The following is a 16,302-nucleotide window of genomic DNA, read 5'->3' on the forward strand; positions in this document are numbered from 1 at the left end:
TAAATATCTGTGTAAATATCTGTACATTTAAATATCAGATAAAAAAACTATCTGAAATAACTCTAGAAAAAACAACTGAATTGGAAGCAGTTTAACTCTCAATGACTTCAAAAATGTGCTTCTTCATAGTTTCAATAGATAACTAACAAACATTTATTTACTGCATATTGTTTTAAAGTTAATCTAATGGGTACTCTAAGTTGTATAGGTATTATCATGTTTAAGAAAAGGAAAAAAAATTTAAAGTAAAATAAAACTGAGTAAAAAAAAATACTTAGAATTAAAAAAAAATATGTACAGAGAAATTTGGTTCCTAGGTACCATTCATTAGTTACATGGTATTGATTGGGCAGGGTAAGTGATCTTTTTGAATCCCAGTTTTCTTAGTGAAATTACAAATGGGAAAAATGATAGTTAGGATTTTCTTCACTACCAAACGAGAAAATGAAAATGCTTAATAAGCAATAAGCCTGATCTTATTACCTGTTTTTAATAGTCGGGTGTACCTTTGAACCTTTCTTTGAGCTCTGAGGAATATAAACTTGTGTTTAATAGCAAGCAAACAATAACTAGCTATGCCAAGTGATGAAGTGGAATCTGGCCATTGCTATTAAATAATAATTTAAGTCACATGTATTTGAGTAAAATTTTACATCGCTTCCCTACGTGGAAATTTTTCCCAAATCTTGACTTTCTTCTGAACATTTTTCAGATATGACATTATACTTAAAACTTACTCCCAGCATCTTTTCAATAGTTCTGACTTTGAGAAGACAGAACTGGAGGAAAGTGAGCTCTTCTCTTCCTTTCTAGTTACACTAATTCAGGAATTGTTTCTGTTCTCCTCATACTTGAGTGAGCATGGAATGATGCCTTTGCTGAGTATTTCTGTTTGATTTTCCAAAAGCTGTTGTCAGTCCTTACAGCGCAAAAATGAAAGGCACATGGTAATTGGTGTAGCCACAGTCAGTTTTCAAATCTAATTGGAACTGACCCAGACACCCTCAGAGCTCCTCCTAGCCTTTCAGATTTATAAGCGCATCTGGTGAGACAAAAGCAAGAAAGTTTGTTAAAAGGGGGGAAATTCCCTTTTGAGTGTTGCTGAACCAGAAAGCTTTGACTGTATGGTTCTCTGAGTCTGGACAATGTCTTGTGTGTTTGTTTCCACAGAGCATATATCATTACAGACTATATGGGCATCCGAAATGAAAGTTTCATGAAATTAGCTGCAGTAGGGACCTGGATGGGGGACTTTGTCACAGCTTGGATGGTAAGAAATTTTAACTTCACCCATTTCAAATGTCAGATGGAAGACATGTTCATAATGTTATACACACTATTTTTCTTTTTAAACCAATAGCCTCATGAATTATTTTATTTCATGTTATATTTCAAATAACATTCCAAAGTGAAAAAAGAAGGATCTTGTTTTCATGGTTAGCATTATTGCAGTTGTGCAAAGCCCTCAAACATGAGAAAGTCTCATTTATTTCATCAAATTTAAACAGTCATTTCAGTAACAGGCTTGTTAGATAATCCAAGTCCAGTTATCCCTAATTTTCCAAGCAGTAAGTCACTGGAAATGCTGAGCTCTAACTGTTGGTCTTCCTGTCAGCCCAGCCCCTTTTTGATGTAGCAGTGCTGTTTATTTTGTTACATCATTCCTCTGTCCTCCCAAGGGTTAAAGATACAGTTTTATTTTCTCAACTAATGTGAATTGGATTTTATTCAGTACACACTATTTTTCATGGTTTAGGACAGAAGTTACCTCTCTTGCAAGGGGAACAAATTCATGAGAAATATAAATCTAGAGATTATATGCAATATCTGTTTACCTCAGGAAAAAACATCAATACAATTATAATACCAATGATGACTGTGTACTGAGATATATTTATATATAAAGCACATTTATGTGTGTATATATGCATATGTATAGACATGTATGTGTGTGTGTGTGTGTGTGTATATATATATATGCATGTATGTGGGACATACACATTCATCGAATTAATGGAAAACTCTTCTGGGAAAATTTAAATAATTTTATAAGGATTGTTTGCTTGTTTTTGACATGTTTACTTTTAAGGTAAGAAATACTGTTTGGGCTGTCTGATAAGACCTATGAAGTATCCTTAAGGACTTTAAAAATGGTTTTCTGCATTTCTTTTCCTTATTGAACCTACTAACTTAATGGTAACTGAGGAGTTCTGAGAGTTATCTGTTTTAGTATCTTTTGTGCCTTATCAGTCTTTGTGTGTGCAGCAATTAGACAAACCATGTTTCATGCTGGGCTCATCTGCCAGGAGAGTAATTTCTGTATTTAACCACTGAGTTAATTAAAGACACTATGTAGCTTAAAGGCTCTGGGTCCTATAAGCTTATAAGAGAGTCTCAGGATGCAAAGAGCGTTGTTGTTATTGTTTAGTCGCTAAGTCTTGTCTGACTCTTTGCGACTCCATGGACTATAGCCCACCAGGCTCCTTTGTCCATGGAATTCTCCAGGCAAGAATACTGGAATGGGTTGCCATTTCCTTCTCCAGAGATCTTCCTGATCCAAGGGTCGAACCTGTGTCTCTTGCTTGACAGGCGGACTCTTTACCACTGAGCCACCTGGGCTTATAAAAATGGAACACTTTAGCATTCACTGACACCTTTCATAAGTGTAGGCAATCCTAATTAGCTTTATTCAAATTCATTCACTTAAATATGAGAGGACCTACCAAAAGAAAGATCATGCCCAAATTAAACACAACTTGGCAGGGACATGCCCTATAGATGTGTTTCTGATACTGCAGGGCGATTGTCACAAGTGTTACTGCCATTTCTGTTCCTAGCTTTGTTTCTTACCTGAAACAGGTGTTTTCAGGGCACAGGAAGCAATTTCTTAATAGCAACTACTGTCATCATTTTGCAAGTGACCATAAAGTATCAAGTGACCATAAAAGAGTTTGCCTAGCCTGTTTTTGAAACTCCTCCCTCCTCTATTTAATTTTATAATGTTATCAGAACCCATTACCAGATGCTTTCCATTTTATTAACTTTAAAATTGAAATTTGAAAATGTTGTTTGTTTGTAATCACTAGAAATAAGAATGAGAATAAGCTAGACATTAAGACCAGGCAGCCTCATCTGTTTCCACTGGGACAAACTGTTTAAAAGGAAAGATCAACTTTAAACTTGTAACTTCCTTAAAATCTGAAGTGATGCCTTTTGGAAAGTTTTGCATTTATTGCGAATTATGATTTTGACTCATTTTATGATGGCTACTTAATAAAATGCAAAAGAGAACTGAATCAATTCAGAAATTTGGATTCTCTAATCTTGCCACCTATGGTTTGACCTTCCACAAATAATATACAATCCTTTGAGCCTTAGTTTGCACATGTCTTAAAAAGGATTAATAGTTCCTATTGGTGCTCCTGGTTTTTTTGTGAAGATTAAATGTGTGGTCCTGGGACCAGACTTAAAATGCTGATGTTTAAGGGAGATATAAGTGCTTTATTGTTATTGTTCATGTTTTTGAACCCCCATCCTCTTGACTGGTCCCAGTCCCTTGAAGTAATGCAAAGGAAGGTCATCGATCCAAACTTTAGGCTTTGGAGACTTTCTATCCCTCCTCTGAAGCTCCAGGAGCATAAGAATCCCACCTTATCTCAGACCTGGAGTCCAGGCACTTGAAGTTTTCTACCTATTGCTCATGGTTCATTTCCTTTTCACCTCTGCCTAACGCTGACCCTTACCAAAGGCAGGGGAGAAGCAACAGACTAACGAAACATAAGGTCTGCTTTGAAGTTTGCAGGCTCAAGTCAGCCATTTGATACAGAAACCATTTTCTTTTCCATGATGACACCGTTATTTATTTGTGACCCAATTCCACCCAACTTCTCCTCAGACTTTCCTACAAAATAGTGTTTCCTAGGCCATATAGGGGTTTCCCAGGTGGTACAGTGGTAAAGAATCTACCAGCAATGCAGGAGAGGTAGGTTTGATCTCTGGGTCAGGAAGATCCCCTGGAGAAGGAAATGGCTACCTGCTCCAGTATTTTTGCCTGGAAAATTTCACAGACAGGAATCTGTCAGTCTGCAGTCCATGGGGCCACAAAGAATCGGACACAACTGAGCGACTGAGCACACACACACATACACAGGCTGTATATATAGCTCTGCCCCATATTTACTGGTTATATTATTTTTATAATTAAGCTATTTTTCTTTTGAACCATAATGTCGGGTGCAATGTCTGGGCCGCACTGAGAGGCAAATGCAGGGTATGACTTTGACCAAAGACCTTTAACCCTTCCTGATTGGATTTCTACCACACAGTCTTCTGCCCTACTCTTGTGGTTTAAGGGAATACCAATAATTCCATAGTTCAATCTGTAGTCTTTCTCTCCATCATCCAGATGATCTTCAGAGTTTCTCTTAAATTTAGTACTTTAATTTCTTCTATTTTTTACTAGCTAACCTTATAACTTTTTACCTTTTCCTATACTGTAGATTAAGAATAGATTGAGAGTCAAGAAAACTGTGTTACAGGTTTAAGCCAGCAAACCTTCTGAGGTCTCTCATCTCTTCATTTCTGTAAACCGAGGAAGAATAAAAATCCCTTTCTGCTTATGTTATCTGAAAAACTGACCTTTTCCCATTAGTCACAGGGACAGAGATGGAAAAAAAAAGTTTTCTCCTGATTTGAAAGTTCAGTCACACAGAGAGGATTCCCAGAGCACATCATTTCTATTCCCATTTCTATTCACTGACTAGGCAGTACGTTTCCATATAAATATTTATATGTCTACATATGTGTGCATTGATAACATTTAAAAAAATAATAGTTTTCCTCTTGAGAGGAGCCTAGGGAAGCTTTGACCTTCATTTGTCCAAAGAATTCTCATCATGAAGTGAATATCAATGATGAAGGTGACTTGTGGAAAAGCAAGTGATTATTTACATTTCCAATAAAAGTATGCCTTTCAATATTATATTTTAAAAATAGAGAATTTTTCTCTGGTGGAAATAATTCAGAAGTTTCCCTTGGTTTTAAAAGGCACATCAGAACTTATGTAATCCACAGGTGAGGCCAATATGAACCAATCTGGCAAAAATCTTTGGGCCTCACACTACCAAGTGTCAGGCTCTGCTTGGTTCAATTCCCTGGCAGTCCTGGCTATTCCAGACTCTGTTGTATGCCTTGGGCAGAGGGCGATGTGTCAGGGTTAAAGTTGCTATTTTTTTAAATAGATTTTTAAAAAATTAGGATAAAAGAAATATATAAAATGACCAGTTATTTAATTCAGCATTGAGCCGGCCCCTTATGTTAATAGTTACAGAGAAGGAACTCTCTGCAACTGTGTTGCAGAGAAAGGAAAGCAAAAATACAGGTGTCTTCTGTGACACCATGGCCATGTATCCCCATATTTGCCCACACTCTGGGCCATTAAGCAGGGAGTTGAGGAGGGTTGGACAGTCCCACAGTACATGGAACTTGTGCTGTGGGACTTGACCACAGCTTGACCACCTCCCCCTTTGAAAGACAGAGGTCACAGCTCTGCTGAGGTATAAAGTGACAGGGGATTTTTGAAGACATGGTGATGACACCTGCTTCTGTCCCTCATCAGAAGAAAAATTACTTCCTATCTATCCATGCCTAAATCATCATCCTTTTCCTCAGCTGCTGATTCCTCCTGCTCTGGTGACTTTCTTTGACAGCAGTAGGTGGTACATGGCTCATGATAGTGACAGGGACATCACATTCTAGGTTTGAAGTTCATGGCTGTGGGGAGGTGCTTGCGTGTGTGCTAAGTCGCTTCAGTCATGCCCGACTCTTTGTGACCATGTGGAATATAGCCCTCCAGACTCCTCTATCTATGGGATTTCCCAGGCAAGAATATTGGAGTGGATTGCTATTTCTTTCTCCAGGGGAATCTTCCTGACCCAGGGATCGAACCCAAGTCTCTTTCGTATCCTACATTGGCAGATAGGATTTTACCACTAGTAGAGAGGTGAAGAAGGATAAAAATAAAGTGAAGACAGTTCTGATGGTAAACACTAATGTCATGGTAAAGCACCCTACATCATAAAACCACATACTGCGTATACAGGGATTAAAAAAGTGCTCAAGAAATATTTATTGTGGGAATAAATAGATGTATTGTAAGAACACATAGCAGTAACTCCTTTATCTTCTTTTCTTGTTCAGTTTTGTCACTTTGTGTTATAAAATGGGCATTCTAAAGTATTGTCAACGTTGGAGGGATGGGAGCTGTACTATTTGGGGCACTTTCATATACCAGCTCCCTTCCCGCCTTCCGACAATAAGGCTGTGCACTTCCTCCTGCTGAGCCTGTTTCCATAATCAGGAGGACATGAGCTAGGAAAGACCCTTGAATGGAAGCAATCAATTGTTTTTAAAATTTTTATTAGAGAATGGTTGATTTACAAGATTGTGGTAGCTATAGGTGTACAGCAAAGTACATGTTACACATACATCACTCATTTTTAAAATTCTATATTTTCCATATAGGCCATTATCTATTTTATATATAGTAGTCTGTATATGTCAAACCCAATCTCCCAATTTCCACCCCCCCAACCCCTTACCCCCTTGGTTTGTTTTCTATATCTGTAGCTCTATTTCTGTTTTATAGATAAGTTCATTTGTATCTTTTTTTAGATTCCACATATAAGCGATGTCATCAAATTTGTCTTTCTGTGACTCACTTTACTCAGTATGCATATATATATATATATATATTCTTTTTAAGATTATTTTGCATTATAAGTTATTACAAGATATTGATTGTAGTTCATTGTGCTATATAGTAGGTCCTTGTTAGCTATCTATAGAGTATGTGCTTAGTCAGTCAGTTGTGTCTGACTCTTTTGCAGCCCTATGAGGATCCTCTATCTGTGAAATTTTCCAGGCAAGAATCCTGGAGTGGGTTGCCATTTCCTCCTCTAGTGAATCTTACCAACCCAGGGATTGAACTAGCATCACTTAGGTTTCCTGCATTAGCAAATGGGTTCTTTTCCACTAGCGCCAGCTGGGAAGCCCCCAGTAGGGGTACGTTAATCCCAAACTCTTCATTTATCCCTCACCCTTTGCCCCTTTGGTAACTATAAGTTTGTTTTCCATGTCTTTGAGTCTCTCTGTTTTGTAAATAAGTTCAAGTGTATCATTTTCCTGAATGGTGATGTAACCTTTTATACAATACACAATCTTTGGCAATATAAAGATTGAGCTTCTCAGATCCCACCAGAAGGTTTCTTGAGTGGTCATTATTGCTTTCAGGGGCATAGTTCTGCTCCTGGGGGCAATGGAAGAAAACTAGGTTGAGATAAATCCCTTCAACCACTTAAGCAGAGAGTTTTTACTGTACTATATAAGACAGAAAATTGGTTAAACTTCAGTGGACAGAGGCAGAAATAATTAAAGAGTGGTATATACTTGAAAATAATTTATACTTTTGGGTTAGTATTTATTTACAAATCTAGAACAGAATAGAGATGAGAAATACCTTTGCAGCATTCAAGAGTAAGCTATTCTTTCTAGCTTTTTTTTTTTTAATATAAATTTATTTATTTTAATTGGAGGCTAATTACTTTACAATATTGTATTGGTTTTGCCATACATTGACATGAATCCACCACAGGTGTACAAGTGTTCCCCATCCTGAACTCCCCTCCCACCTTCCTCCCCATACCATCCCTTCTTTCTAGCTTAAACATAGAAAATATGAAATAAATTTTGTAATTATGAATACATACCTGAAACTTGGTGAGTTTTTCTATTGTCCCATGTTTATTGCATGCTTACTAAGGAAAGGGTGTGATTATTTATACTATTTTCATTTCACCAAATTAGTCATAGTTTATTTAGTTCAAATTTTTCTGTTATATGCACATCATTATTTTGAGGACTGTTCTGCAAATGCTAAGTTTGTCAGTGAACACTAACCTAGAATATAACCAACGTCACATCTAGCTTGTTATTCTTTTTGAAATTGAGTTTATTAATTCATATTATGATCAATGCCAGTTTTCTAATTATTTCTTTACACTGATATTTCAAAATGACAGAATAAAGAATATAATTGAATTGATTTAATATCTAAAATGAAGTAGCATTAATAGCTTTGCTGAACATCATAATAAAATAATGTAAACTGTGAAACATTGAATAGAAGGACCATAGTCAACAAACTCATTGAACAAGTATATATGAAAACTGAAGGGAAAAATCAGAAACCTGCATGCAGATTTAGAAGCAGCAGAACTGGACATGGAAAAACGGACTGGTTCAAGATTGGGAAAGGAGTATGTCAAGACTGTGTATTGTCACCTTGGTTATTTAACTTATATGCAAAATGCTGGGTTGGATGAATCACAAGCTGGAATCAAGATTGTGGAGAGAAGTATCAACAACCTCAGATATGCAAATGATACCACTCTAATGATAGAAAGTGAAGAGGAACCAAAGAGCCTCTTGATGAGGGTTAAAGAGTGAAAAAGCTGGCTTAAAACTCAGCATCCAAGAACTAAGATCATGGCAGCCAGTCCCATCACTTCATGGCAAATAGATGGGGGAAAATGTAAACAGTGGCAGATTTTATTTTCTTGGACACCAAAATCACTGTGGATGGTAACTGCAGCCATGAAATTAAAAGACACTTGCTCCTTGGGAGAAAAGCTATGACAAACCTAGACAGTGATTTAAAAAGTAGAGACATCACATTTTTGACAAAGATCTGTATAAAGAAAGCTATGGTTTTTCCAGTAGACATGTACAAATTTGAGAGTTGAACCTATAAAGAAGGCTGAGTACCAAAGAATTGATGCTTTGAATTGTAGTGCTGGAGAAGACTCTTGAGAGTCCCTTGGACAGCAAGGAGATCAAACCAGTCAAACCTAAAGGAAATCAGCCCTGAATATTTACTGGAAGGACTGATGCTGAAGCTGAAACTCCAGTACTTTGGCCACCTCATGGGAAGAACTGACTCACTGGAAAAGACCCCGATGCTGTGGAAGATTGAGGGCAGGAGAAGAAGGGTGTGACAGAGGACGAAATGGTTGAATGGCATAACTGACTCAATGGAGACTTATAGCGGAGACAATGGATATGAATTTGAGCGAACTCCTGGAGATAGTGAAGGGCAGTGAAGCCTGGTGTGCTGCAGTCCATGGGGTTGCAGAAAGTCAGACATGGCTTAGCGACTGAACAACTGTTGGAGCTAGACCTAAGAGCCCGGCATTATTCTGAGATTTTTCTCTTTTGCTCTCTCTGCCTGTTCATTGAGGCTATTTCATGACTGTAGTCTACTCCATGCTTGGTAAACTTACATTGCTTTTCATTATTTTATACAGTGAAATTGGAAACTGGATCAATCCTTTAAATAAGTAATATGCTATCTTTCTATGAAGATTCTCTCTTAAGTGAGATATCACAGTAAAGGGTATGCCAGTGGATTTGGAAGCACATTGAGGAAATGCTCTTCAGGGAAATCTGTAAGGAGATGAGAGAAGCAAGGGACAGATGGGGAAGGAGGTGAGCAAAGATGTGGTCATAGTCTCAGGTAGTCTATTCTTGACTTGAACCACTGGGCAGGTTTTGTGTTCCTGGGGATTAGAGTATACCAGTAGGTGAAGGGGACGTGGGTGGGACACACCATTGACTATAACACAAAAAACCCAAGAACATTATACTGAATGGCACCCATCACTGTCAAAAAAACATTGTCAGTTCATTTGATTATTTGATTGAAATGAGAAAACTAAGGGAGGAAATATTTTTTACATTTCCATTTTATTTGGAAAATTTAGAGTAAAGCAAATATGGTCATTTTGACTTTGCATGTATAAATATTTTAATGTATCTATAAATATTTTAGCATTGTGTTTCATGTTCCTTCAAAATAATAAGTTCTTACTAAAAAATTAATAAGACTGGAGAGTCTAACCTCCTATTTTCTGATAGCATCACAAATGGTGATCAAGAGTCTTTTGTTTTTTAGGGTTCTTGGATTTTTAAAGTACTAACAGAATATGATGTAAAAAAAAAAAGGATTTCTGAGTAAAATAGATTGTAGTATAGAATATAGATATTTAAGAATAGAGGCACTAAGTCCGTCTCTGCTGTAACTCTCCTAAGCTCAGTATCTATCAGAAATTCCATAGTATGTTATACTCTGTATGTACTTTATATTTATTTATTAAAAATTTATGGAATATATTATTCTAAGCATATGAAAGTTACCAGGAAATGCATTGGATTGAGCTACATTAAGATGTGAAAGATACTATGGGCATCTCTTATAGAGAGACACTCCCACTAGAGGCAGGAGATGCTCACATTCATCTTTTCCATCCCTAATTAATTTCAGCATCTTTTCATCATACTATATTTCTATTACTTGGTTTGTACTTCCTAAAGGCAGGTGTCCTTTTTGTCTGCACATTTGTTGTGATTTTTCTAACTCAATATTCCACACTTTTTAGAGCACCATTTATCAATCATTTGCCTGAGGTTTAAATAAAAGCTAGAAGACATTGATATTTTTTTCCTCTGAAAGTCCATTATATAGTGAAATGAATGCTGGTTATTAATATTAGCTCAGAACCCTCAAAAAAGAAGCTATGTGCTTCTTTATGTAGTAGTTTTGAAAGTAGTTGGATTATTTCTCTTTTACTTTTTTTTTCTTTTTAGTTTAGTGCCTTTTCTGTGGGTCAAGCACTATTTTGCATATGTGTGTGTAAAATTTCAGTTAGTTTCAATGCTTTCAACTACTATACTATCCTGTCAAGTGAAATACTTTTCTTGAGGGTATTTAATCATAAACATTAACAAGACATGGAATTTAGCTTTTGTGGGTTTGATACTTTTTTCTGCCAGTGTGTCCATAAAATTTGTTTAATTTTTTCGTTAGTTGGGAGAGGGGAGCGCGTATCTTTTTAGGTACTAAGTGATAGTACCTCACATCTCAGCCAGGCTAATACTTTTAAACTTTAGAAAACTCAGACATTTTTCCTGTTCCCTTTTAACAAATATAGGTGTTTGAAAGCTTCTTATTTCTGAGACCGGAAGAAAGTAGAATAATAGTTTTATGTGATATTTTTAAGATAGAGAATTCAGTTCCTGATTTTTTAAGTCCCAAGTGTTTTGTTTACATGAAATTGTTATCCTTTAAGTAGTTGTTTGCCTCAAGGATTTTTTTGAGCAGTAAAGATTTTTTATATTCACAGTGTATGTTGCATTTGTAGTTAAATGTTCTATAAACATCAAAATGAAATTTATAGCAATGAAGTACTAGTACTTATGTTTCATTGCTGTTCTTTGTAAAAGCTCATACATCATATTTCAAGAGACTGAAGTTGAGTGAGCAGAGGGAATATTTTGATAACGAATGATTAAGTAAAACCATGTTTGCCATATATTCTTCCCTGTTCTTATATATCTGAAATCTGGGAAATAAAGAACTTCCTTTTGCTCTTTATCCCAGACCTAAGCTTGACTCCAGTATCCTTCACTAGACTGCCAGGTGCTCAATGAAATACCTTATGTAGCTTCCTGAACATGCTACTGCACAAGGAAAGGACTCAACTGAACATACAATACTAATGGGACTTCTCAGTTAAGTATAACATAAAATAAATGACCTTTGACATTTATGAAGATATTAAATAGAACAGAAGATTGAATTCACATTAGTTGTTCCTTTAATGCTAGATACCAGGGATCACAGAAAGAAAGTCAGGATACCACCCATACCAACTTAAAAATTCCAAATTATTCTTGACTACTTTGCTGAGAATATATTTGAGAAGTATTACCTAAATGAGTCAAGTGATTGAGATGAAATAGGAAACCTGGAGAGTAGCCTTCCATTTTTATTGAAAAGAATAGCACCTCTAATAAAGGTTTTAAAATACATCATGAAAAAGATACTGTGAACCTGTAGCTATTGAAGAAAAATGAAAGCTAATAATTTTCAAGATCTGAGTACTTTTTCGCTTGACTTATCATATAATTATCCTAATTTCTATTTGACATTTTCAATTTTAACTGGAGGTGACAAAATCAATGGAAGATTATTGACATATCCAAGTGCATATTCAAAAAACCATAATGCATCTTATTTTGCTTCAATAAAGATTAGCAGAATGTATCAACTTTCTGTCTAAGCATATGCTAGATATCTAAACTCATTTATTCATTAAATGCATATTTATATAGTGACTTAGTACTTTACTATGACTGCATGTTCAGTTGCTTCAGTCGTGTTTGACTCTTTGCGACCCCATGGACTGTAGGCCACCAGGCTCCTCTGTTTATGGAATTCTCCAGGCAAGAATACTGGAGAGAGCTGCCATGCCCTCCTCCAGGGGATCTTCCTGACCCAGGGATTGAACCCACATCCTCTGTATCTTCTGCATTGCAGGTGGATTATTTACCCCCTGAGCCACCTGGGGAGCCCATACTTTACAACCTTATTATATAATGCTTTTGAGTATTAAAAGGGGACTAAGGATAATTAAAATTATAAAATTGTTGAAAAAAATTTTTAATAAAAATTTAAAAAAAAGAGAAATATTTCTTTTACCAACAAATTGGATTTACTCTTTTGGTAGAGATATAAAATGTCTCTTCAAAGACCATTTAAAAATAATTTTTTTCTAAAATACAAAAATAACATATATTCATGTATAATAAAGCAAATATATATTTTACAAATCTTATTTTGATTATATGAACACTTAAAATACAAGCAGAATTATTATTCTTGGTACCTATTCACATATTTTACTTTCTTAATCTTGAAAGTCTCCAAACTCTCTGTCCTATGGACAGAGTCTGGCGGGCCACAGTCCATAGCATCGCAAAGACATGGACACAACTAAAGTAACTTAGCACACATGTGCATAGATCATAATATTTTTGAGAAAATACGTTCTCTAGTGTCAAAAGCCCTGTGAAGTTAAGAATGTATTCTACTAAACAGAGGATTGTACAATTTTATTTTTAGCACAATTTTAGCCCAAACATTTCCACAGATACCATATTTTTGCTACATTCCCACTATCTTTTTATTTTTACAAGTATTTTTACATGATAAAACTCATGAACTAAGTTGTCTCTAAGTGTAATTTAAAAATATTTTACCAAATTTTGATGCTGCAAAGTAACCTAAGACACTTCATCCCTTGTTCATTAATCTCACCTATTAAGTACATATTAATAGTAAGCAACTACAGGGGCTTCCCTGGTGGCTCAGTGGTAAGGAATCCACCTGCCAATGCAGGAGATGTGGATTCGATCCCTGATCTAGAAAGATCCCTTGGAAAAGAAAATGACAACCCACTTCCGTATTCTTGCCTGAAAAATCACCATGGACAGAGGAACCTGTAGGTTACAGTCCATGGGGTTGCAAAGGGTCAGAAATTACTTAGCAATTAAACAACAAAATCACCTACAGAGTAATAACAAATGAGTGATGAAGTAAACATTAGAATATATTAAATATTGTAAAATGGAGTTCTAAAATCATTGCATTTAGTGTTAACCTCTTCTTATTAAAGGAATCTCCTCAGTGCCTTGCCCCAGCCAGCCCTTCGCAAGACTTGCTGAGTTGGTGGGTATTCATGCTGTGTAGGAACTGTTGTCCTGCACCATCTTTTAGTCTATTCAGATCTTCCCTACCTTCTTTCAGTATCCTAAGTCATCAGTTTGTGGTGAAGTTTCAATGAGTGACAGTGGCTTTCTGTGTTAAACTTGCATAAATAATAAATACTGGAGTTTCAACTTCAAATGCTCTGAGGGCCAGGCCACTCTAGTACAGTGTGAAATATCTGCTATGAGATAAAAGGGTATGCAGTAGCAGAGTGGAAGAGAAGTGGTGTTGAACCAAAGAGCATATTTCCACAAAGAGACAAAAAATTTCAGTTTAGTGCAAAAATACCAGGAATGAGAAGAAGGCTGTAACTTCAGCACAAATGCTACCCACTTGCTACCTGCTTCTTGCTTTCTTGAAGCTGCAGACTGACACATGACATGAGCACAGAGAGACGGGTAAGAGAAGTGAACTTTGGGCAGGTGCCATTTTGGAACGTCTCAATCATACCTCCTAAACTGATCCATTCTCTAAGGGTTGGTCTCCCTGTTTGGTGATGGACCACTGACATGTAGGGGACTCAGGAAGTACCTATGCTCTAACCACAGCTGATGAGAACAACCCCAGTCCTTTTACCACTTAGCGCTCATCTCACCCAAACAGTGAAGGCTCAAGGAGGCAAACACATTTTCCCAGTGACACTTTCTCAAGTGTTAATGAAACGCTTATTGAGGTCAGGCTCACCATTACCAGCATGGGTACCAAGAGACCTAGCACACACGCTGGATTTGTTGGCTGACTGACTAGCTTTGATTCATCCTAAGGAAACCATGTGCACGTGGGTGCCTAATGAAAATGCACTGTGCAAATCTCACTAAGGTGTCAATATCCATAGCACTCTGAGGCAGTTTCTAAATATGTACAGTGAACCAAGCTTATTGTTTAACTGGTAGCCCCAGTCAGGTTTTGTTTTTTTTTTTTAATCTGCATTTCACAAGGCAGTGGTTCCCAAATTTTTCTTTGGAATCTCCTGGAGTGCTTCAAAGACCACTGATGCCTGAGCCAACAGGGAGGGGACTTAAATTGTCTGGATTGTAAGCTGGGTGTGGGATTCCTCGAGCTCTGATGTGCGGGCAAGTTTGGGACCATTTCTCTTAGGTGATTCCAGTAAGTTTGATGTGGGAGTATTTTGACATATTCTTTGGGGTCATAACCATCTGATACTAAGGCTGAAGGGAATCAAAGGAAGGAATCTCGTGTTGCTGCTGGGAGACTGTCCAAGACAGGGATGAAGCGGGGAATGAAGAGGCAGAATGGGTGAGAAGAGGTCTGGTCTTCTCATTGAGTTGCAGCACCCCAGAGGCACACACATTGCCACAAGGCGATGTAAGTGCTCTACACATTTCCCCTCGCCTCCAGTGGTGTATGTCTAGAACTTGATTTGGGCTTCTTACAGAGCAACTTTGACTTCCTTCTGATATGCACAGCAGACTGTCCTGAATATACACCAGCTTTGCTAAAAAGCTAACCAGTAGCATCTGCCTTGGCTTTGGCACAAATTAATCAAGGAGTCTGCCTCTCCAGAGAGGACAGGCATCCCCTACCCTGTTCATAAGATGGAGAAGGATAGTCATGTCATCATTTTGCCTATTCTTAGAGTATCTTCTACATAAAGCTCCTTTCAGCCCACCCTCCCACCAGCAAATGACCCACTCCCCCAATTCTCTACATGCTTTAATTTGATTCTTTACTTCCATTAAATGTTAGTGAGTATTGTTGCACTAAGTATTGTTGCCATTTGCTCAGAGGGTGGGTTACTTTTAATAATTATTGCTTAGAGAATATGACTGTGAACTGCTGTGAGATAAAAATGAAGCATGTGGAATTATGACTGTTCATATTGTTAGTGTTACTTAATTTAAAAATTATAGTGTTTCATAAATGAGAACATCTTAAAATATAGTCCACAATTTGCATTTTCTGAATGAAGACTTTTTTTTTTTTACTAATTTTAACATCTTTTTATTTTTACTATACTGTACTGTCATTCCCACAACTAAGCTAAACTGAACTAACACCAAGATTGTATATTCACCATTTTATAAGTTTTTTAAAAAATGAGATCAACCTTAAGTAGCTCACTCTAAATTATAAATAGGCATGATGCTAATGTTATATCATTTGCTAGAGTCTCCTTTGCTTATAGGAATTAAGATATAAACTGCATGAAATATGTTTAATGATGAAAACTCCCACTGAAAGGCTTATGTTCTTTAACAGATACTTTGTCAGTTAAACTCTCCGAATGATGATGGGACTATCTTGAGTAAATAAGAATTCATATTTACTGAAATAAGTGGTTAAAAAGTAGTGTTGAAGAATGCTGAATCTTAAAGTATAATCTTGATGCAAAGTAGATAATTTAAAACTTTAACTGCCATCAAACTTTATCTTATAATTTTTCTCTCCTGATGGGCTCTTAGTTCTGATAGTATTAGAATTCCTCTATCAAGATTAGAGGCAAAAATACACTCATTTTAAAAGATTTCTTGCCATATATTTTTAGTCCTTTTTATTTTAGTAGGGTCCAGGTTGCAGATTTTATGAAAATACTAATTTTATAGTCTCTAAAATGGATTATATGTGAAAAAATATGAAGGGAGGAAGTTTGGGCTAAATATGCCATTCAAGAAGCAAAC

General features: G+C 36.5%; 1 protein-coding gene across 4 annotated transcripts in view; it reads left to right on the forward strand.

Moving 5' to 3' along the window:
* Nucleotides 1-16,302, forward strand: part of TMEM117 (transmembrane protein 117) — a 611,331-nt gene that overhangs the window by 309,301 nt on the left and 285,728 nt on the right. For all 4 annotated transcript variants that reach the window (XM_027542636.1, XM_027542638.1, XM_027542639.1 and 1 more), the window contains one exon: nucleotides 1,171-1,270. In XM_027542636.1, coding sequence (XP_027398437.1) covers nucleotides 1,171-1,270 — 100 coding nt within the window. The remainder of the gene's footprint in view (nucleotides 1-1,170; nucleotides 1,271-16,302) is intronic.

Source organism: Bos indicus x Bos taurus, chromosome 5, assembly GCF_003369695.1.
Source record: "Bos indicus x Bos taurus breed Angus x Brahman F1 hybrid chromosome 5, Bos_hybrid_MaternalHap_v2.0, whole genome shotgun sequence".
NCBI classification, from domain to species: domain Eukaryota; kingdom Metazoa; phylum Chordata; class Mammalia; order Artiodactyla; family Bovidae; genus Bos; species Bos indicus x Bos taurus.